The sequence below is a fragment of the Gekko japonicus genome, unplaced genomic scaffold, assembly GCF_001447785.1.
Source record: "Gekko japonicus isolate JY-2015 unplaced genomic scaffold, Gekko_japonicus_V1.1 scaffold1172, whole genome shotgun sequence".
In the NCBI taxonomy this organism is placed as follows: Eukaryota; Metazoa; Chordata; class Lepidosauria; order Squamata; family Gekkonidae; genus Gekko; species Gekko japonicus.
The window spans coordinates 158,040-181,642 of NW_015173158.1; the positions used below are offsets into that span (position 1 = coordinate 158,040).

General features: G+C 44.5%; 1 protein-coding gene across 1 annotated transcript in view; it reads left to right on the forward strand.

Annotated features, from left to right (window-relative positions):
- The window catches only part of PDE11A (phosphodiesterase 11A), a 149,258-nt gene that overhangs the window by 117,228 nt on the left and 8,427 nt on the right, over nt 1–23,603 (forward strand). Inside the window, exons 17-19 of the mRNA XM_015422441.1 lie at nt 1,373–1,436; nt 5,274–5,348; nt 7,546–7,629. Of these exons, the coding sequence (XP_015277927.1) occupies nt 1,373–1,436; nt 5,274–5,348; nt 7,546–7,629 (223 nt within the window). The remainder of the gene's footprint in view (nt 1–1,372; nt 1,437–5,273; nt 5,349–7,545; nt 7,630–23,603) is intronic.

Below are 23,603 nucleotides of genomic sequence, written 5' to 3' on the forward strand. Positions count from 1 at the left end.
AATGACCCCTGCCAAAACGGTCACGTGATCTGAGTGAGGAGCGCCCCTTCCCTCAGTTCCTTCTTCGCCACCGACAAAGTAGGTTCATCCTAGCATCCCTCATAGTTATTCAGCATTTTTTCCTTCAGAATTTCTTCTACAGTCCACTCAGTGATGACAGTGAATTTCAGAGCTTCCTATCAGGCGTTCACCCAGCTTCACCCTATACCCATCTAGAAGCCACAGAAAAGACTAAAAGCTGCCCTGACCTGGATAGCCCAGGCAAACCTGATCTCATCAGATCTCAGAAGCTAAGCAGGGTCGACTGTGGTTAGTACTTGGATGGGAGACTTCCTTGGAATACCAAGTCAGGAGGACAGAGGCAGGCTATTTGGCCACCTCTCTGAATATCCTTCAGGCCCCCAGTATGATCAGTCACCAGAGGTCAAGGTGACTTCCAGGTGTAGACACACGCACACACACAAATACACAAAAAAAAGACTAAAAGTTTTGCAGCATCCAGAAGCACCGTCAACCTGGTTGTGCATGTGCAGCAGTGAAGGGATCTATTCATGTGAAGGCAAAGATTCTCCATCTTCGCGTTTTAACTGTGGCATGGGTCATTGCCTAGTTTTCCATGCCGTTTCACTCATTCGTGATTTTAGAGTTAGGGCAGTATATTTCGCCACTTCTTTATTTCCAGTGTCCTTGCTCTTCATTTGGGCTTTCTCATAGTTTTATCTGCATCATGTACTGTACATAAATGCTTTCTACAGCTGAACAGTTCCTTTCTCCCAACACAGATAAAACATAATTGTAGCCTGACATTAAACTACAGTGAAACACTATAGTCCTTATAGTAAATCTTGAATTTTTATTGCAGATGAACCGTGGAAACTGCTTAAACAGTGTCTGGAATGCCTCTCATGGTTATAGCTTTTCTCTTACCCACAGTAGTCGCTTATAAGTAGGCAAATAGATTAGCCCAATCTGTATTTATTGTGTAATAATTCCTTTTCTTACATCATGGCAAAAAAAAAAATCCTAGCTGCCCTGTATATTATAAATATTACTTTACTAGTCAAAGTGCAGCAAAATTAGTAGTCTGCAGTGATACATGTTTCTTTTGTCGCAGTCAACGGATAGCATTGAAAATTCATTATCTGATGATCTATAATGCATTAGCCTTCCTATATCTAACGACATAAAAACTATGCTGACGGTTGAAATTCCAAACAGCACCATCCCCGCCAGACGGGAAGAAAGCGTTAATTCTGACCTTTTCTGTTTTGTTTTGTTAAATTATGTATCCAGGGTGAATTTGTTTGGTGAAACAACAAAGGTTTATTCCTCGTGTATTGTTCATCTCTGTTTTTTCTTTCTTTCTTTCCAGATCAATGCTAATGACAGCCTGTGACCTTGGAGCTGCAACCAAACCGTGGGAGATTTCAAGACAGGCAAGTCATGATTAATAGCAGGGCAAGGAAAAGGAGGTACTGATGCAACGCTTTTCCCAGGAACCTGCCATGCTAAGGGACCGGATCTGCAATCAATTTACAACAGTGTTGCTGCATTTAAAAAGACCACGGGTTTTCTGCTAGGCATGGTTTATTGCCCAATCTTTTTGTTTGTTTGTTTGTTTACTTAGTTGCATTGACTAATATTGAAGCATCAGAAGAATATCTGATTTTATAAGCACAACCCTATGATTATCTCGTCTACCTGTTATCAAACCGTGGTGTTTAAAGGAAATTGAGAGACCTTGGGTTTTTATTTTTTTAATTTATGGTCAGCTCCCTCTTACCAAGCAAAACCTACCCTGGACCCTTAGAAGTGATCTCTCAAATGCTTGGTTTGAAATTGTTTCTTTCTGGAATCCCTTTGCCAGCCATAATAATAATCATAAGCACTGGCCTAAGGGCTATTCCTGCCCAGAAGGGTCCTGTTAAACCTCTGGGGGAACATCCCATTACACATCTGCAGGGCCTTCCTCTCTCCCCTTTATAAAGTCCAAACTAGTTTTCCACTCAAAGGAAGCTGTTATTTAATGAATACTTCCTGAAATCCTCATTGATTGCTAAATATAATAATACAGATAATTATAATATCAAATAATAAATACAGGATATCTTTGTGCTAGAATATCTGTGGCTGCGCATGGTTGCCACATTCTTCTTTCAAGAGTTCCCTCTTTTTTCTCCCTCCTTCTTCATGGTGTTAAAAATCTTCTCCATCAGTGATCAGGAGTTATTTATTAAATCCCTCCCCCCTTCCTTCCTTCCTTCCTTCCTTCCTTCCTTCCTTCCTTCCTTCCTTCCTTCCTTCCTTCCTTCCTATGCTGCCCTTCCACCCAATCAAGATCCCCAAGGCAGTGTACACAAAAACATTTGAACAGTTAAAAGCAACATTTAAAATGATAAACTAATTCCAGGCTGTGATCACACACACACTAAATAATCCATTTTCAATCCACTTTCAATGTACTTTTCAATTGGATTTTGCCAGTTCACACAGAAAAATCCAGTTGGAAAGTGGATTGAAAATGGATTATTTAGTGTGTGTGATCACAGCCCAAGGGCAACACGTAAGCATACAGAACCAGGTAGGGAGGAGGCCAATAACCATAACAGCCAATAAACAAAACAGAAGAAGCCACCAATAGAGGGAGACAGAGGAATCTCCCAGGGGTGAGAGTTCCAAAATTTTGTTGGAACAACTGAGAAAGTCACTCTTTAGGCCCTTCCTTCACTGCCTTTCTGTGAAGAAACGTGCTGAAGGCAGCTCGGAAAAAATAAAACTGGGAAAACGCAACATAGTCATTAAGAGATCTGAAGCCCTGCATTTCTGAAGCCAGAAAAAATTGCACACAGCACAGCCCAATATGGCTGCCATGTGAAAACAGCTTTGGAGTGGCCCCAGATCCCATGCAGTGAGCTTTTCATACATAGCAATCTACCCGTTGTGGTTTTCCTCAGTGCTCCTACCATTAGGAAGGCTTTACAGCAACATGAAAACAAATGGCATCGGAAGGGCCTATCTGTGTGGTGACCGTCTGTGCACGAAAGGGCTGATTGCAACATGGGCAGCGGTATCCTAAGAAGCAGCACTTACACCTGGGGCCTCCAAACCATGAAGAACGCTTTGGAAGCAGGCTGCTTCTTTCTAGAGGCCTCTGACACTTCACACATTGCTTTAGTAAAGCTAGATAGGTTTGCCCACATGGAACCAGAGTAACAGTTCCTTTCCACATCTTTCCCACATCAGGTCCTTGCCTTCACCTTGGCTTCTTAACTGCATGGTTTCCCCTCCTCCCTTACACAGGGTCTTTGGCAGGTAGGTAGTTGCTCTCGCCTTTTTTCAACCTTCTTCAAGTTTTTCCTGTGTTTTTTCAAACCACAGCAAAAGTGGCCTGAAAAAAGCATGGGGAAAACTTGAAAAACCAGGACAGCAACAACATGCAAGAAAGACCAATGCAGCTAAGAAGCCAAGGTGAAAAAAAACCAGGTGTGGAGAAGCCCACCATGAGCCATTAAGGGCACAGGCTAGCCGGATCTCATCACATTTCAGAAGCTAAGCAAGGTTGGCCCTGGTCAGTATTTGGATGGGAGACCACCAAGGAATACCGGGGTTTCCATGGAGAGGCAGGCGATGGCAAACCACTTCTGAATGTCTCTTGCCATGAAAACCTTGTGGGGTCGCTATAAGTCAGCTGCAACTTGTCCGCAAGAGAGAGACAAACTTGAACTGTCTTGAGCCCAGAGGGAAGGCAGGATGTAATTATTTTTAATTAATAAATAAATGGGGCTTCTATTCCCATTTCAGTTCCCATGAATGGATTCCCATGAAAAGTATGGTGTGTATACAGCGTGGAAGGACTCAGGAAATGAATTTTGGCATGTGTTAAGAGATTTACAAACTGCAGTCAATAGTATAGTCTTTACTTTATGTCACCGTTTGTGGAAGGCACGTTAAGGAGTTACGGCAAGAGCAGGAGGAAATACGTTGGGCTGCGTGTCAGATTGCCGTGGTTCAGGCCAAAGGGCAACAGAAGTAGGCCCAAGGACCCATGGTGTGGAAGACCCATGACTGGATCTCCTGACGTGTGATGCCCACATAAAGTGGACACAAGAGGAACCTGTACAGACCAGCGCTGTAGAAGAGCAGGGCAGTATTCCTCCGTGCCATTTTTCCTCAGTCAGAAATGCCACTCCGAGTGCTTCACAGTAGCCTGTTTTTTTTCCGTGCGCGTGCTTTTCAGTCAGGGAAACAACGTGAGGAAGGTGTACTTGTGATCCCCCTGCAGCTAATTTTTACAGCTCAATCACGTGTTGAGAGACCTGGCCACAGATCTCAATTCAAGCATAGTTTGGCCATATGCTAAAGAAGTTAAACAGATCCCAGATGCTTATAGAGGCTTATGTGCTGGTAACGCTTGGAGTGAACTGTGAACAGAAAAGGGGAATAAACTTAAGCCTGAAACCTAGGATCAAAAACCTAAAAAGGTAAGCCAAACAGAGTAGAGGGCCAACAATTAAATTTAATTCTTTTCAAATAAATACACGTATGTTTATATATTATGTGTATATATTAATTGTTGGCCCTCTACTCAGTTTTAGGTTCTTAACGCTTGGAGTGAGCCAAAGAATATAATTAGAAAAGGCTCCTTTCTGGGTACAGAGTGGCTTTGATCTAGACTAGTTTACCTCTAGATGCCCTGCCTAGAATAGAGCTTTCCTGGCATTCCTTAAGACAGTGATGGCGAACCTTTTAGAGACCAAGTGCCCAAACTGCGACCCAAAACCCACTTATTTATCACAAAGTGCCAACACGACAATTTAACCTTAATACTGAGGTTTTACTTTAGAAAAAACAACCCATACATTAACTTAAGATGATCCAAACAAATTAAGGAAAGCAATCCCAAATGCTTTCATTTACTTAAAATTATTTGGCAGAGAATTCGACACTTTTATGATGGTCTGGCCTTGGCTGGGGCGATGGCACGCGTGCCCACAGAGAGGGCTCTGAGTGCCACCTCTGGCACCCGTGCCATAGGTTCGCCACCACTGCCTTAAGAGCTTCTGAAACAAAGTTCAAAATGATTTCAGAGTGTGCTCTAGAGGTTGATCAAACATGTCGATTTAGGGCTGTGGCTCTGATCCCACAAGGATTCCAAGCAACAGGCGATCTGCAATCAGATGGGTGGCTTTAAGCTCCGTGTGTAATCTGTCAGAAAATGCATCACTCTTAATAAACAGTAGGAAACTTAGCTGATGATTTAATACGTGTTTTAGGTTGCTGAACTGGTAACGAGCGAGTTCTTCGAACAAGGAGACAGAGAGAGGTCCGAGCTCAAGCTCACGCCTTCTGTAAGTTGATCACCAGTTTGGAAGAGTACCTGTTATTTTAGAACAACAGGATCCTTACTTAGAATAAGAAAACAGCCTAAGAAACATTCCGGCTCGCTGGGTTTTATTGCTGTATTTTGAGAAAGACCTATAAATCTTTAATATTTAAAGAGAAAGGGGTACGGTTATTTTGTGACTGCTTTAATTCAAGGGACGTCTGGTTTGCATAAAAATCCACTTGAATAAGCGAAAAGATAAAGAACAGATGAAATAAAAAATTTCCCGTGCAGTACAAATCCGTGTCAGAAATGTATTGAGGCATATGTTTTATGTGGTGTGAAGTTTATCTCGATTCCTTTGACAGCATGGGGACGAGCTTGTGTGGCTTTCCCTGTTGCTGCTGCAGCTGCTGTTATAGCACAACAACAATGAGGCTTCCATAGGGTAGGTTTCCCTGCCCCAGTGCCCCATCAGCAGCCGTATCTCCCTCCCTACCAGGACCTTTGCAGGGCTTTTTTAAAAATGACTATTGAATAATAATAAGAAGAAGAGATTGGATTTATACTCCACCATTCACTACACAAAGGTGTCTCAGAGCGGCTTACAAACCCCTTTCCCTTCCCCTCCCCACAACAGACACCCTGTGAGGTAGGTGGGGCTGAGAGAGCTCTGACAGAAACTGCTCTTTCAAGAACAGCTTGTCCAAGGTCATCCAGCAGGTGCAAGTGGAGGAGTGGGGAATCAAACCTGGTTCTCCCAGATTAGAGTCCGCACACTTAACCACTGCACCAAATTTGAAAGTAAAGAGCCCAGGGGATGGGCACATGCAACAAGCCCTGTCCTCTGCTCCCAGCAGCCCCAGGCCACGAGGAGCACAAGGATCTGCACGTCCCCCCCCCCACCAGCTAGCACTCCAAAACAGTCGAGTGGAGCCTGAGGAGTGGGTGTTGCCTTCTGACACACTTCCGGTGATGTCAGGGTGTGTGCCTTATGCAAATAAATTATGCTAATGAGTTATGCTAATGAGCTCCTGCACCTCTTTTTCTACGAAATGACCCCTGGTGTTATATCATCATGATGTTTTTTAAAAAGTAAGTTATCTCCTTTTGTTGAAGAGATATATGGGGAAAGGGATGTCTCAGCAATGACAAATGCTAGAGACGTTTTTAAAAAATGAACCTGGGAATTCAAAAGAAGTAGTAAATAGGTTGTTATAACATCATAAGGAGAGCCAGTCTGGTGTGGTGGTTAGGAGCATGGACTCTAAACAGGGAGAACTGCGTTTGATTCCCCACTCCTCCGCATGCAGCTGCTGGTGGGACCTTGGGTCTGTTACAAGTTCTCTCAGAGCTGTTCTCCCATGAGCAGTTCTCGAAAGAGCTCTCTCAGCCCCACCTACCTCACAGGGTGTCTCTCGTGGAGCGGGGAGGGGAAGGGGAAGGGAAAGGAGATTGTAAACCACTCTGAGACTCCTTCAAGTAGTGAAGGGCATGGTATAAATCCAATCTCTTTTCTTCTTCGTCTAACACTATAGCAATCTAAGCCATTGCCAACGTTTATTTAAAAAGCTCCAAAAGCTGTGCAGGGGCCCAAGGGGAAATGGTGGTTGTGGGAGGCTGAAAAGGCGGGACCTGCACAAATGTGCACCTTTCTATCCACATGCACTTTGCCTGCTGGATTAGGAGACCTAAAAGTTAGCGGTATCTTTGAAACTTGTACACCAGCCCTGTGAAGTTCAAGTGCTACTGTGCTGTTCCATGACCACCCAGTGCTCCAAGCAGCAATGTCATGTTGATTGTCTGCTGGAGCTCCTTCAGGGCAGAGGGAAGAGGTAGGCAGGGTGGGGTGAGTACACTTGAGGGAAGAGGTAGGCAGGGTGGGGTGAGGAGTACACCTCTTTATAATCTGCCTTCCGTCCCCGCACTTGAATGCTAACCATACGGTATGTTTGTTTGACGTTAAGGAATTACAAGGTATAACAGTCCAATAAATTACACTTACAAATCCCATAAACAGGGCCTTAGAATAAATGGTTTATTTTTCATCCTAGACAAAAGATGGGGAAGTGTGTGTAAAGATTGATTATGGTTTTCGAAGCGTTCAGTTTGTAACAATTTGATACTGGGTCCATAGTGTTGGATGAAGCAGCATCTATAAAATACTCTAGAGTAATAAAACATGACATATTTCTCCTCTCCCCCCTCCTTGCTCAATTCAGGCTATTTTTGATCGGAACAGGAAAGATGAACTGCCTCGATTGCAGCTGGAGTGGATTGATAGCATCTGCATGCCTCTCTATCAGGTAATTTTTACTTACTGCTGCTGCAGAGTTCGTGGGACTCGGGCTGGCCCTGCCTCTCTGCAGAAAGGAGATTATGCAACAGCTTTGCAGGAGCTTTCAATCTTGAGAGCTGTGCGGCGTCTCGCGGACTCACTCACTTCACTCTTCCCTCATAGGGCATAAACAACACAGGGCAGAGAACGATGCCAGGGCACTCATAACCAAGGGAAACGAACGAGCGCCTATTGGCCAAGCCCAGTATCCTCTTCATTTATCAATGCATACTTCGTTTTGTCTGCCATGAGGGAAGAGAAATAAAATAACAAATACTTCCTCCCCTTCCCCATTCACTCTGCAGTTTTCATGCTTCCAGGGTCTTTTGAACAGACACATTGACTGCGGTCCAAAGGATCCCAGGTCCACAGCTGGTTTTTGGTTGTTTGTTTAAAAAGTAACTCCACCCATCCCATTCTGAAAGCCGCTTCTGAAACTTGGTAAGTAAGCAAGTGGCTGTCTGAGATACCTCTCCAATACTTCACAGGAGAACACTTATTCAAATCAGGATAGCAAAGCCTGTTCATATAGATAACAGGACTCGTGTATCAGGGGTTGTACTCCCTAGTACAGGGGGTCCCCAACATGGTGCCCACGGGCGCCATAGTGCCTGCTGACACCTTTTCTGATACCCACCAAGTGTTTTTAGAAAGTGGGTGGGGCTTTTGCCCAGCAAGTTTTCTGATTGGCTGTTATAGATTTGATGGGCTGTGCAGTATTTTAAAAACATTGCTTTGGCAGCAGCTGCCAACACAGCACATGGATCTTCATTGCGCGACTGAAGGTAAGTTCCAGCAGCCATTCGGCGGCTGGTTGGGCCTCGTGTGGCAGCTGTTTTGTGTGTGTGGCCACCATGCCATATTAGAATTCCGAAAGTGCCCACAGGCTCAAAAGTGTTGGGGACCCCTGCCCCAGTAGTTCTACCAAGGAGAAAGTGTTATGGTCACCCCTTGATAGCTGCCTATCTAAGACAAAATGCAGTGGTTCTGCAAACAAGCAAGACCGTCCCAGGTGATTGCTACAGCTTAGCTCTTGCAGGGAAACAGATGCCGCTTGAGACAAGCACTGCTAAAACTTGATTGCCCTGAGCCAGGGTTCTCGGTACTCTGCCATCCACAAGAACTGCTCGCTCCAGTTCAACAGGTGTGGGAAGCTGTCCCTTTCCACGGAAATGAAGAGCATAGTGTGGGAGGAAAGGGCTCCATGCACCAGGATAGAAATGAGATCGTTTTAAGTTGCATCTAAGACATTAATCCGATTACCATTAGTTCCCTAGGCCTGTGCACTTGTTACTTGATCAGAAGAACAAATAATGAGACTAGGCAGGCAGGTGGTGTGTCTATAGGTAGCTGAATGAGTCCAAAGCAAAATCCAAAGACATTAGTGCATAATGCATACCCAGAGATGGGGCAGACGGGACTCACCGCTCCTGACATCTCCACACACTCACTGTTTATGCTAGCACTCCACCATGCTCCCAGCTACACGCAGTGCCCAGAGCCACTGGGGAAAGTGCTGCAGGCAGTGGTGAGCATAGGCGGTGGGGGCGCTCACAAGCAGGCAGGGGAAGGGGGACGCACATGCAAGTGAGAGGCACGTAGGTGGGGGGAAGGGAAGGAGGGTGTGCGGGAGAACTGGTGGTGGGTAGAAGAGGGGAGGGGGCCCCTCAAAACGTGGAACCAGCCCTGCCTTTTAGTAGGTAAGGTAAAGGTTTCCCTTGCTCAAAAGCCAGTTGAATCCGACTCTAGGGGGCGGTGCTCATCTCCATTCCCAAGCCGAAGAGCCAGCACTGTCCAAAGAGTTCTCCGTGGTCATGTGGCCGGCATGATTAAATGCTGAGGCGCACGGAACACTGTCACCTTCCCACCGAAGCGATACCTATTTATCTACTTGCAATTTCTTGCTTTCAAACTGCTAGGTTGGCAGGAGCTGGGGCCAGAGATGGGAGCTTACTCCGTCACGCGGCACTAGGGTCTCGAACACAGGCCTTCGAGTTCTCAAAAAAAGCTTCTTTAGACCAGTTGTTTAAAAAGAAAGGCAGGGAACGAGAACAGTATGTTTCAAACGCCTTGTCTTGCCAGCATCCTTGTGTGAAATGCAGTTAGGTACTCATTGGCAATAACACTGCACTCTAGATTGATGGGGAGTAGTAGGAAGGGTTTCGACTTTACTCCCCTGTTCAGGGATATCTGCAGTCCAATGTAATCATCTGGCAAACTTGCAAACGATTCCGAAACCAGTAAACATCCGCCATTTAAATGATTTCTTATAGGCATCTCTTCTAATTAGTTAAAACTACTCTCACCTTCTGGATGAAGGAAGACATTAGAAGGGGGAGAAAGTTTGTAAAAAGATAAGCAACAAATGAAGACAGAAGTTTTGTGTTTGTTGGAGCTGGCGTTTTCAACCAGCAAGGGCTACAGAATCATCGAAGGAGGGCAAAGAATCATCAGGGCATTCTCTGTGTGAGAAGGAGAGGTCTGAAACACAAAGAGCATCACTCCGCTCCCTGCTAGCAGGAGTTCCCTGGGGAAGAGAGGCACATCTGAATTCCTTTTTTTTTTTTTTTTTTAATCCCCTGCTGTCTTTGTGTCGTGCTGTGCAACTATTACCCTGCCGCTCAGCGGCTTTCTTTCTTTTTTTTTTATAAAGGCATCGTCAAAAACCTGAAGTTAATGCCACACCAGCCTAAGGGGTAAACAGAGAACTTGATGTCACAGTATCACACTGAGTGAGGCACTCTCTGGAATATAAAGCTGAGTTTTAATTTCCAGTACAGCCATTGCTCCAATGATGCGTGGAGACACTGTAAATCCCATTTACACATGGTTAAGAAACCTAAGTTAGGGCTTCATGCTCTACAAATATTTCAGGTTCTGGGTTTCTTCCCCTCCATATACTTTTTTTTTTTAATGGCGATAAATTGTCCAGAAGATCACGCAATGTAGAAAATGTGGTTCACAGAGACAGTTCTATCAGCAGGGCATAGGCTTGTTCAGAATTTGGCTTCCTCCTTTATTTCCATCTTTCCTTCCCTTTGACCTGATTGTAGAGAAATGTTTGGATACAGAGACCATAAAGCATCTCTGGCCCCTTTCCTTTTTACTTTGCTATCGGACACCAGTCTTGTTTAGATGCTCACTTGTAGTCCTTGTCTACCCTGTTAGGGCACCCTACAAGAAACACAGGGCTGCCATAGAAAAATGGCATCTCCGTGTCACATTCTCCTCTTGGACCAGGCACACTCTGGTTTCTATAACTACAGTATGGATTCCTGGATTTTTCAGTCTATATCTGTCAGGACCCACAGCTAAACAACGAAGTACACGCTTTCAGGAAGGTTTTACTTTTATTGAAAAGCCATAGATGCGATAACAGGAACACTGTTAGGAATGGCGGGCTACCTGTGCGCATAATAGAATATAGGGCATTTGTATGCACCCCCCCTAGCAATAACCAATTAGGTGGGCTCCCGCGCATGGGAGACTGCAGGACTCTCTAACGGTTGCGAAGCTGGGAACGGAGAAGCTCCCACGGACGATAGACACCACATTCTCCACCAGTACAACATCAAAGATAAGCGTTGCAGCTCTGAAGCAATTAAGCGCATGGGAAGGAATGCAAAGCAATTAGAAAACATCTCCACACTCATGGCAGCGTAGCTGACAATATCATGAGAATGACCCTGACATGGATAGCCCAGGCTAGCCCGATCTCGGAAGCTAAGCAGGTTTAGCCCTGCTTAGTGCTTGGACAGGAGACCACCAAGGAAGTCCAGGGTTGTGATGCAGAGGCAGGCCGTGGCCAACCGTCTCTTGCCCTGAAAACCCTAGGGGGTTGCCATAGCTTGGCTGTGACTTGATGGCAAAAAAACCCAAAACCACGAGTGAGAAGAAATCAAAACCAGTACTGACTGGCCGGTTCTTTGGGTTTTTAGCTGAGTATTTTGTGTGTTGTTTGTGTGTGTGTGTGCGTGCATGCACATGTGCACTTTGAAGTCATGGTTGATTTCTGGTGACCCCTAGTGGGGCTTGGAGGTTTCAGAGAGGTGGCTTACTATTGCCCGCCTCTGCATCTCAGTCCTGGTATTCCTTGGAGAGGTCTCCCTTCCAAGCATTTGCCAGGGTCAGCTCTGCTTAGCTGACAAGATATAACGAGATCGGGCTTGTCTGGGCCATCCAGGCCAGGGCCTGACAGAATATTTCTAGAAACCTGGCACCTTGTGCCAAGCTCTCTCCTAGCTCCGCATGATGTATAGTAAAACCCTATATACCAATGTTATCTTGTTTTGTGTTTTACTAACTGGTAGGAGTGGAGGAATGAACAACATAACGATGTCTTACGTGAGGTAAGTTACATGGTAGTACAGGGGGAGGGGGATAGACGCAGTGCCATTATGCTTATAAAAGAAACGTACACAATTTGCTTTTAAATTAGTAGGTCCCAGTTGTATATAACATGGTTAGTTTGTCTTGACTTGTTCCTAATTCAAGCTGGCAGTTCTCACCCCACGTTTTTGTGTGTGTGTGTGCAGAAGCTTACTGCTCGATTACTTTGTTTTCTAAGTATGTCAGCCAGTTTTTTTAAAAAGAAATCATTGTGTTGTGAGGCTGCTAAAACTGAAATAATGTCAATTAGTAGTGCCTCAATTAGTATAGATCATTTATTCAACAAGCATTGCTATAAAAATTCATCATTGAGTACAAAATTTGTTATTGAGTACAAAATAGGTGTGTGTGTATGTGCAGCTGCAGGAGTGACAAAGCATTCATTCTGATGTCCTCAGGTATATAATATTCCAAAACACTAACGCAGGAGTGATTTCTCACTCTGAATATTAATTGCTCTGTTCTCTGCTTGTTTAGTCTGGTCATTGGCTTCTGTTGCTGAAAGAACCTTGTTTACTGTAGATATTGGAAGCTGCTGCTTTATGTCACTTTGGGGGATTATCTGTGTGTAGTGTTTTTGTGCTTCAGCTGTGAGTGTATAACAGATGAATATTTATGCCTCTCCACAATCTGTATAGAACATTAACTTGGCTCGGTAGAAGGTGCCAGATCAGTCTGCGTATACGGAGGCCAAACTAAACTCTTGGTTGCCAACTTAGGTATGGGGACCAACAGCACTGCTGCAGAGTTTTCAGGGGGAAGCCGCAGGTGGGAGGGGATGCTTAACTCTTGCACCAGCTTTTCTGCTACAGCGCCCCCCCCCCAGGAAACACATATTTGGAACCCCAACATGGGTTGAGGAGGATGTAAAGAGAACGTGATGAACGAGGGATGGCTTCAAGCACCTATTGCTCTCCCACCTATTGCTTCGGGGCTACAAATCGTGCCCTCCACCGCTTTGTACTTGCTTATGCTCTAAAGAGTACAGATTTAAAGGGAGCGGATTTGCACATAGTCTTAGAACCATTCTTATAGCTTTTTTTTTATTTCCCCAAATTTAATCGGAAACAAAGGCTTCAGACACAAGGGGAGGCTTCAGATGGGAAAAGCAGAGTCTTTTATGAAAGGTTGTGGCAAACAACGTGAACGCTGGAGGATTCCACTGGCACCAAAGAGGCTAAGAGAATCCCAGTGTATTCCCACTGCATTGTTAAAGAGAGAGGGCAGCCTCGCGAGGCAGAAGAATACCGAGGTCAGAGGCCGTGCACTCTGCTCCCATCTGCAGCAGAAACTTAAGCAGTCAGTCAGTGACGGGTGACAGCAGCGGCTTTAAATGTAAAGGATGTGCTTTTTTGTGAACGAGACAAGCCAAGAGCATCTTTGGCCCTGTGAGAGCTCTGCTCTCTCTCTCTCTTTTTCTCTTTGGTATCCCAGATGGGATGCTCCTTTCAAGCAGCTGAAAGGGGTCTTCTGAGCTTGGAGTCCTGCAAAAATACAGCACAAAGAATAAAGGCATTGCTTTGCTTCACCCAGGCCTCCCAAGGGAAGGTTAAATATCTCTCTGTATGATTTTTTTTGTACTTCATACAGAGTAACCGGGAGGGAAAATTAAGTTACCTTGATACAGTATTTTATCATATACTGTACTGTTTTTTTAAAAAAAGAAGCAGAAAGGATAATGCTGTCAGCCTCCAACAAGAATATTCTGATTTCCTGTCTAGGCTTTTTGCTATTAAGCAATAGAAGATGTCAGACCCCACTCTGGGGTGCTGCTTACAAGATCCCTATAGTTGCAACACACTTATCTGAGCAATACCGAATATTGTCACGGGTTTGGGTTGGTCTCATTTACATGATTATTTCCGTGTTACAGATGTTAGGCAACCAACATGCAGGAATGGGTCTTGCGATTCCATCACCCACATATACATATTTAATAAACGTTATTAACGTCTCTCCAGGTGGCTTACAAATAAAAACAGTATGTTGGGGAAACGGTCTCACACGCCCTATTTCTGCCCGAATGGGAGCTGGGAAAGTCCGTGGCCATCCTGTGTCTCTGCCCAGCAAGGCTCCACTTTCCCTGACTTACTTCTGAAGAAGTGTGCTTTGCGCACGAAAGCTTACATGTCGAATAAAACTTTGTTCTGCTGCTTCAGACCAACACGGCTACCCACCTGAATTTTACGTCTCCCTGGGTATTTTTCCTATCACCACAGACAGTGAACTAGGGGGTAATTTCTGCCTGAGTAGTCTGGACCCCGGCCTCCTCTGCCCGTTGCTGTTTAAAGGCTCTGCCTCGTTTACATATCTTCCACTTGGCTTTTGTGAGCGACAGTGGGGACTAACAGGCATAGTTGCACACTCTGGGAATAAAGGGATCGACTGCTGCCCCCACCCCATAATTCTTGATAAGTGTGACTGAATTGGGCTTAGTGTGGGTATAGAGATAAGATTACTTGCATTTAAAGCATAAAGATGTTTAATAAGAACATATATAGCATACACAAGTCTGTGAACACATCAGTCTAACCAAGATTATTTTTTTTAAAGGGTAAACCCTAACTCCATGCATACCCTAACTGGACACCCAATGTGGTGTAGTAGTTAGAGTGTCTGACCTCCAGGATCTAGGAGACCCAGGTTCGATCCCCATATCTGCCATGGAAATTCAGTGGATGACCTTGGGCCAATCACATGCTTTCAGCCTAACCTATATCACAAGGTTGTTATGAGGATAAAATGGAGCAGAGGAGAATGATGTAAGCCATTTTGAGTCCTCCCTGGGGAGAAAAGTAGGGTATAAATGAATTAAATAAATAACTGATGTTAAAGTAGGATAGAGTATAAATTCTTAGAGTTGCAAGCATTTGGAAACCATCCATTAACTGGGTTCTCACTCTTTGAAGCTTCCCCTCTTCCTTTTTTTCTAGCAACATGTGCTCCAGATGAAGTGGGCAAGGAACCCACTTTAGGATGGCTTGTATTGAAATGGAGGATGGGTTATTAAATAATAATGAATTGTCACAGCCAGATATTTGACTGGTAGATGGTGTTTTGCAATTCAAGTTCTCTAGCTAAGTTCTTGAGAACTACACATGTATCTTTTCAGGATTCCTACTGTTCTTCTGAATTCCGTAGCTGAGCTGGTGTTATTTGTTCAATGCCCAGAATGTCCAGATATTTCTTGAGACTTCTAGGCACTGCTCCAGGGACTCCAATGACAACTGGCACAATGGTCACCTTCTTCTTCACCCAGAGATGCTCTATCTCTATTTGTAGGTTTTGTTATTTTGTGATCTCCTATTCTTTCTTTTCTATTCTGCTTTCTCCTGAGATTGCAGTGTTAGTGATCCAAATTCTGTTTCTCATTTGTTTTATAGTTGTGATATCAGGGGTGTTATGCTCCACGTGTTTGTTTGTTGATCTGTATGTAATTGGAAGTCCCAAATAATCTTTTTAAATGATCTTGTCTGGGTTGCGCTCCCATGAATTTCTGACTGATGGTAAGCCATGCTTCTTGCAAAGATTCCAGTACAACATAGCTGCAACTCTATTGTGACATTCTTTATAGTCAGTTTGAGAAGTATTGTCATTGTCATCATAATCATTGACATTGCAATCCCGGGAGACAGCAGAATAGAAAACAAGGAGATGATCATGAAATACCAAAACCTACTAATAGTTAGCACACCTCTGGACATTCCAGGTGTCAATGGTCTCCCTCTCCCTCTCTCTCTTATTTTTACTATACCTACTAACAATCTTAGCTTCTGGAATCTGACTGACAGTTCCAATCAAGGCATACAACTTTGACACATCAGGGACGTATGTGTACTGGCTTGCAGGCAGTATCAGATGCCAGAAGTCAGACAAAACAGAGTTGTTCAGTCCAAGGTCAGAGGTCGCGAAGTCAGGAAAGGCAGAATTGGTTGCTTAGTTTCTGTTGTATGCCTAACAGCCTCTCGGCTGGTTTTGTACCCCCCACGCCTGAGAGTCACACTTGCAACCAGTTGCTCAGAAGCAATCCTGCAACAACTCAATTTCATTATCGGCAAGCAACCGGCTTACAGCCAGGAGGGGTGCACTTTGCCATCTTGTCGGTAGCTCTGTTCTCATCCTCCGTCTGTGGCGCTCTAAGAGTGTAGGTGATACTGTTGGGCTGGAAATAGCTGATTGAGGTTCACTGGATGAAACAGAGCTGGAGGGTGTCAGTGGTTCTGCATCAGCTGTTGGCTGTGAGTTCTGACAAGCCTGCAGCTCCTTTTCATGCTGGTCAGCTTCTGTTAACTCAAGGCTGGCTACATGGGGCTCCTCTTCTCCTGAGGAGTCCTCGCTGTCGCTGAGCCCTGGCTGACTCATGACAGTATGCTGCTACCAATGTCCTTAAAAATGTTTCCAAAACAAAAAAAAATGCTGCCCTGTTGCCTCAAGTTATTAACTTTTGCAAATTGTTCAAGGAAAAAAAACACACCAATCAAACTGTGTGAACTTGGGCCAGACATATATACTCTGTCTCTCAGCCTAACTTAACTCAACAGGATTGCTGAGAGGACACAGTGAAGGAGGAGAGAACCATCTACACTGTCCTGATCTTTGGGAGAAGGGTGAAATAAAATGTGATAGAAGGAGTTCGTGGAAGTGATCTCTCCCCTTTCATCCTCCTGCACTCCCCCAAAGCTGCTCTAGAAGGACAAGGGGCCTTTGAGAAAAGACTGGGATATAGCACAGAAGGCTGGATCAAGAAGGGGGAATCAGCGGGAATTATTCCTCCATTGGTGGAAGAACTTGCAGAAGAGGGGAGTGATTTCTACCCATTTTCTTTCAAACTACAGCTTCCCCTCTGTGCATTCCATTGGGTTCTCTGAACTAGGTACTGCCAGGGAACCACAAGGAATAGCAGAGTGCTCAAAGGCTGTAATGCAGCAGAGCTGAGGCTAGGTGTGGCAACAGGCTTACAAAGTTACATGGAATCAGCAGTCGGTTCTAAAACTAATAAGTAACTTTTATTAAAGGAAATACATGCTTGAGAGTGCAGGTAAGAGATATTCTAACTTCATGGTGTTGGATGCTGGACACATGTCCAGCCTCCATGGTACAAGATGGAGATCAAACACCTTCTTTGTGTGTGCGAGAGAGAAGAGAGTGTGAGAGCAGAAGCAGAGGAAATTGCCCCTAAGAGGAGCATTCTACTTCAAAGGAAAGGATCAGAAGGCAGGAAGGAAAGGATGCTCTATGTGTCCTGACCTCTCTATCTGTCTAAACTCTTTGGTGCCATCTTCTCAAGTTTGAGACAGGAGCCCAGCGCAAAGTCCTCCACTTCTAACATGTTCCACTCTGTTTGCCAGAGTCCCCCAGTCCTCAAAATTAGCTTTTGGGGGAGGTAGAGGAAGGGGACAAGAGATACCTGTTCCATGAACACATCTCTCAGTCACAGTTCATAGGTCACCAGATATTATATTAACAGCCTGTGAAGACATTCTTTAAGATGGAACAAGTAGTGTAAGACAGCTCATGTGAGGAAGGCTCAACGATTTATCCATCTGTAAGAATGTAGAGCTGTGAGCTCTTTGAACAGTAAAGTGCTTTCCAAATAATACAACAGCCGTATTAGCGGAGCAGTATGCTTAACTGGGTAGAGAGGCAACAGTCCTGTGCATGTTAGAACTAAAGGAAAAGGACTGAGAAACTGGAAAATGTGGTTGGAAAGGGGAAACTAAATAAGGCAAAACTCCAGATTAGAAAGAGAAGGAAAGAAACCTGCAGCAAATGTGAAAGAAGATTAATGGATAATTTAACAGCTATTCAGTTTTCAAGAAAGACAAAGAACAAAGTGCATTGCATCAGAAAAGGGCTAGAAATGATGATGGATGGAATGGTTCCAGTAACGAGTCTGAAGAAACCAGAATTGCAACCTACATCTGGCTGGCCGAATTCCCAGCAGAGGGTAAATCTAAAGAACTAACTAAGGGGTAAGAGACTGATATAGACTGAAAAGATTTTCAGAATCTAATAGCAAGGCAGCAAGTATTGATTGCCATGTGGAAGAAATGCCGAAAGTAAATGGGGAAGAGGCATCTTGTGTTTATCACTGCTCATTTTGGTTATAGGAATAACAGCAGGTGGCTGAAACAAACTTAGGCCTATGGCTTGTGGTCAGATCCTTTATGCTAAGGCTACTCTGGAGTAGCTGTGTTATGAATTACATGGCACATTTATACCTGAAGCAAACTTTCCTACTTGCAGAGAACATGAATAGATCAGATTTTCCAATTTTATGGTGCTATAAGGAACAGGTAAGATATTTCCCTCACAGACACTACACTGGATTATTTGGATATATATTTCAACAGAAGCACCACCTTTCTACATTTTTTATCAGTATAACTTTTAGTAACGGGGGGAGTTGCCTTGACTCTGTGGCTTTGATATTTTTCCTCTCAAAATAGCTCTTGCACAATTTGTCTTGCTGTTGAGTTCCCTCCTCCTTTGGTGGTGGTGTGGCGATAAGTGCAGAGAGAGAGAGAGAGAGCCACAATTTGTCTTGCTGTTGAGTTCCCTCTTCCTTTGGTGGTGGTGTGGCAATAAGTGCAGGGAGAGAGAGAGAGAGAGAGGGAGATCATTTGGAAAAGAATGAATGGCATATCCTGCGCACCAGTTATTATTTAAGAACATAAGAACTGCCTATGCTGGATCATACCAAGGATATGGTTACTCAGCATGCTGTCTCCTCAGTGGCCAGAACCTGAAACTCCACTACAGTCCAGTAGGGGAAGGGGGTGCTTAGAACAGGTTATTTTTCTCTTGTCACGCCTAGCTCTCAAGAAGCAACAAACAAAACTGTTGACATCAACATGGGAGCAATGTACCCTTAAGGTGTTACTATCAAAAATTTCTAAAACATGTGATTTTAGGGCTAACTTACAAAAGTGCTTCTCATTTCAATTCTAATGACAATCAGTATGTTCAAGTATTACTGTCACCTCTGTTTTCCCCTGTCTGTACATGTCTTTGCTTGTTCCATTTGTCAGAGTTTGCTGTCTTTAAATATGCCAGGCATGTTTAGCACCTACCTCTGTATATATGCTTATCTACCTTTCTGTTTTATCTCTGTCACTTTTTAAAAAAGAGATCTATGGAGAGTCACCACCAAAGGCTCATAAATGCAGTCAGAAAATACACGCACAAGCCAATTTGGTGTCATACCATTATATAAGTGTGCAGAAAGGAAAGTGATGGAAAGTTCCATGGGGTTGTACACTAGCATTGCCATCCCAGATTATGATCCTCTTAGAATGGACAAAACTATTAGCATCATGTTTCCAGCAGGGCTAAGAGCTTACGAGGTGCTCAGTGGAAGTCAGAGGTGAGCCAGATTTGGAACACAGGACAACAAGAAGAATGAGGCCGCAGGGAGCATGTCTCTGGTAACAACCTGTTAGGGACCCAGCTAGACTCAAGCAATGTTCCCTCTAAGCTGTGGAGTCTTGTGAGCAAAAATTCTACTTTGTGAGCTGCTGGCCTTAAAGTTGTAAGCGAGCAATTTGGCTACTGCATAAATTAGTTTGCTCTGGAGCCATCCTTCCTGAGCAAAGACAGAAATCTGTGAGCCGGAGGCTAAAAAACTGTGAGCTAACTCACACTAACTCAGCTTAGATTTGGACTCAAGTACTGTAGAACATGGTGGGATAGCTCCCAAGAGCACCAGGAGTTTCACCTCAGCTTAGAGGGAACATTGGACTCAAGTACTGTAGAACATGGTTGGGATAGCTCCCAAGAGCACCAGCCTCTGTGTGTTTGACTGCAAATGAAACTCAAAGCTCAACTGAGCCTTTGTATCCCCAGACAGGCCTCATGATGGCTAAATACAGCAATTCAAGTGAAAGAGTAAGAAATACGAAGGGTGTCACTCAAAAACAACACCACCAGATTGTTTCCAGTGGAAACATTCTGGAAAACAAACTGGGTGTTTCATTGGGTACTTTGTCCAAAAACAAAACCAAAAAGTTTGAGGATCTCACAGTGTTGCCAAGTTATCCCATAAGATTACATATTGTTTGTGTCAGTGGATTGTGTTGGTGCAGTGCCACCAAAGCAAGTAGAAAAGAATCCATCTAATTTGCATAGTTTGTGGGTAATTCATGTAAAACGGGAGGGTATATGGGCAAGTTCTCACAATAGTTGATCAAAAGAAAGTACAAATATACAGCCCTGGCCTGGATAGCCCAGGCTAGCCTGATCTCATCAGATCTTGGAGACTAAGCAGGTCAGCTCTGGTTAGCAAGGTCATGATGCAGAGGCAGGCAACGGCAAACCACATCTAAATGTCTCTTTCCTTGAAAACCCTATGGGATCACCATAGGTCGGCTGCAACCTGACACCACTTACCACCGGAAAGATACATGTGATGAATGAAGTACAGGTATTACAATAGAAAAGTGTGATGTTCAAAGTCAAGTGACAATTGTTTTCACTGAGCACAGAAGAATCAAGACTGAGATTAACTAGAGTTGATGTTCACCATTAGTTTCGTGATCCTGTTTTTTGAGGATCACGAAACTGCGGAGGAAATCGGGCGAACCCGCGGTTCAAATGCAGCCCCGCGGCTTCGGATGTGAAATTGACCAATAGTATCGGGGCAAACGGTGGCGCAACATCGAGGCAGCTCTAGTGCAAAATCAGCCTCTGTGTGTTTGACTGCAAATCAATCACTGACTGATGAAATGGTGATAATTATCCATGAAAGGATCACCTAGAAGCACTTCTTGCAATCCCAAGGGCTGAAGCAATCTTGGTTTTGCAAAGCTGAAGCCTAGAGGCAGAATTAAATGCTATGAGGGCATGGAGCTGCCTGTGGAAATGGCAGCCTCAAGTCAAATTACTCTCTTCACCTCTGTAACATTGCATATAAATTGTCCCCCTGTTCTGACATCATTGTCATGTATGTGTCCTCACCCATACCAGCAGCACCCCATGTAGAAGGGTTGGAGCAGGGAACTACATAGCCCAATGGTGTTAAGACATCAGGTAAGTTGATCTGGACGTTATAGAGAAGAAGAGGATACCTAACACAGTAATATTCATTTTGCAGCAACCCCCTGAGTGGCTGAGAAAAACGTCCTGTTTATCTGAGCTTGAAAATTTCCAGGCTCTTTATAAAAATTACTCTTTGTATTATCTATGAAATAATGGAGTCAGCAAAACACAACCTGCAATACTGCGTTGACTCTATTAACTTCTGTAGGAGTTTGATATGCCTACACCTTTTGTCCCTTTGGAGTTACTAGTCACTAGGTTGCCTCTCAATTTCCTGTACAGTAAAAATGATTAATTAGAACTCAGCGAGTTACTAAGCAGCATGAACATTTCAGCCTGTGGCTTTCAGATATTCTGCTCTGTAATAAAACAGAATTTATATGGTCTGATTGCATATACACACTTTACAAGTGTTAGATCTGCAGAAAGACGACTGTGTGCTGTTATCTTGTCAAGGATCGTGAATCAGGCAGCTTCAGAACTGGTCAATATTTGGACGGGAGCCCTGGGGAGAAAAATATACATTACAGCAGAAAGTTCAGTTTGTAATTCATCAGGTGACAAGCTGTCCAGTGTGGAACTGGTCTTTGGGGGCAATGGGTGGTGCGTGAACTAATTTGCAAAGCCTTAGATCACACTCCGTCAAAATGTGGCCTACAGGCAACCTCGAGCTCATCACACCTCAGAAGCTGAGCAGGGCCGACCCTGGCAAGTACTTGGAAGGGAGACCTCCAAGGAATACCAGGGCTGGGATGCAGAGGCAGGCAGTAGGAAGCCACCTCTGAAATGTCCAAGCCCCACTAGGGGTCACCAGAAGTCAACCATGACTGTCATCATACACACACAACCCCCCCCCCCAAAAAAGTGGCTTAAAATTAAGAACATAAGAGAAGCCAATGTTGGATCAGGCCAATGGCCCATCCAGTCCAACACTTTGTCATACAGTAGCCAAAAATACCAGGTGTCACCAGGAGGTCCACCATTGGGGCCAGGACACTAGAAGCCCTCCCACTGTTGCCCTCCCCCGAGCACCAAGAATACAGAGCATACCTTGCCCCAGACCAAGAGTTCCTACCTATACCTTGTGGCTAATAGTCACTGATGGACCTCTGCTTTTTATAGAGGTGACTACCATAAACGTTTACCCCTCACAAAACTGGAGAGAACAAGGGACAAGCAGTGGTGTTTGAATTTGCACTGGCCAGTTTCTTACTACTTTTTTTGCCTTTCAGCTTTCACCAAACTAGAAAGGTGGGGGAATGCCATTAAAACTATGGTACTGGACTTGAACTGTCTTATGGTTTCTTCATTCTCGCATTCTTCTAGACTTCCTGGTTGAGGGGTGTAGGCTGGGAGGAGCAACTGTGACCATGGAAATTATTTGTAGAACCCAGATCTATTCTACTTTGAGAGCCCAAATGGTTCCATGGTCCAGGAGATCAACTTATAATAACTAGATGTGCGAGTCCCGGCTTTGTCATAAAGTCATAGTGTCGGCTTGAGAAAGTTGCCCTGTGTTTGTGTGTGTGTTTGTGTGTGAAAGAGAGAGGGGTGTTCCACAATTACAACTCCATCAGGATTTTGGTAAGTGGCAGCTAGATTTTTTGGCTGAGCAAGCCAAGAATAATATTTCCATAAAATAAATAAGACCTAAACTGTGTTGGTTTTCTTTAATTAAAACAATCCCAATGTTCCCTCTAAGCTGTGGAGTCTTGTGAGCAAAATTTCTACTTTGTGAGCTACTGGCATTAAAGTTGTGAGTGAGTGATTCGAGTACTGCATAAATTAGTTTGTTCTGGAGCCCTCCTTCCTGAGCTAAGACAAAAATGTGTGAGCCAGAGGGTAAAAAACTGAGCTAGCTCACACTAACTCAGCTTAGAGAGTTAGAGCCATTTGAACTAATTTGCTAAATGCCTTGCCTCATGGCCCAGACTCATGGAGGAGTCACTTCTTAGTGGGGTGGGACAATGGAGAGTGCCTTCTTGGAAAGGTAGGAATTTAACAAGCAGGAGTGTGCAAAAAAGGCTCTGGCCAGGAGTCTCTGATGCCAGGCCAAGTTATCAGGACCATGGACAGAGCAGAGGAGGCTGGAAGCCACAGAGAGAATAAGGCTGCGATCAAACGTGCCTTTAGATCCGACATAGGTGCAAATGCCTGACAGATCTAAAGGGAGTGATCAGACAGCAACATCTGGGAAGCGTCCCGCAGTCTTCAGCAACCTGTGCTGCTCCACCGGGGAAAGTCCGGTAGTAAACAGGTTCCAACAGGCCACAGGCGGACTTTCCCCTGTCTGATCACTCAGGCATGCTCTCTAGGCATTGGGATGGTCTGATCAGGCCATCCTGGCTCAGTGCTGTTGTTTTTTGCAGTATGCGCATCATCGCAAACTCCATACAGAGCCCTCAGTGTGGAGGTGCGATTCCTTGATTCCTTGTTTAACTGCATGGGAAACAAACGGCAGAAAAAACCGGACTCCCGCGGTTGTATCTGATCACACAATGATGGGCTGAGCCCGCA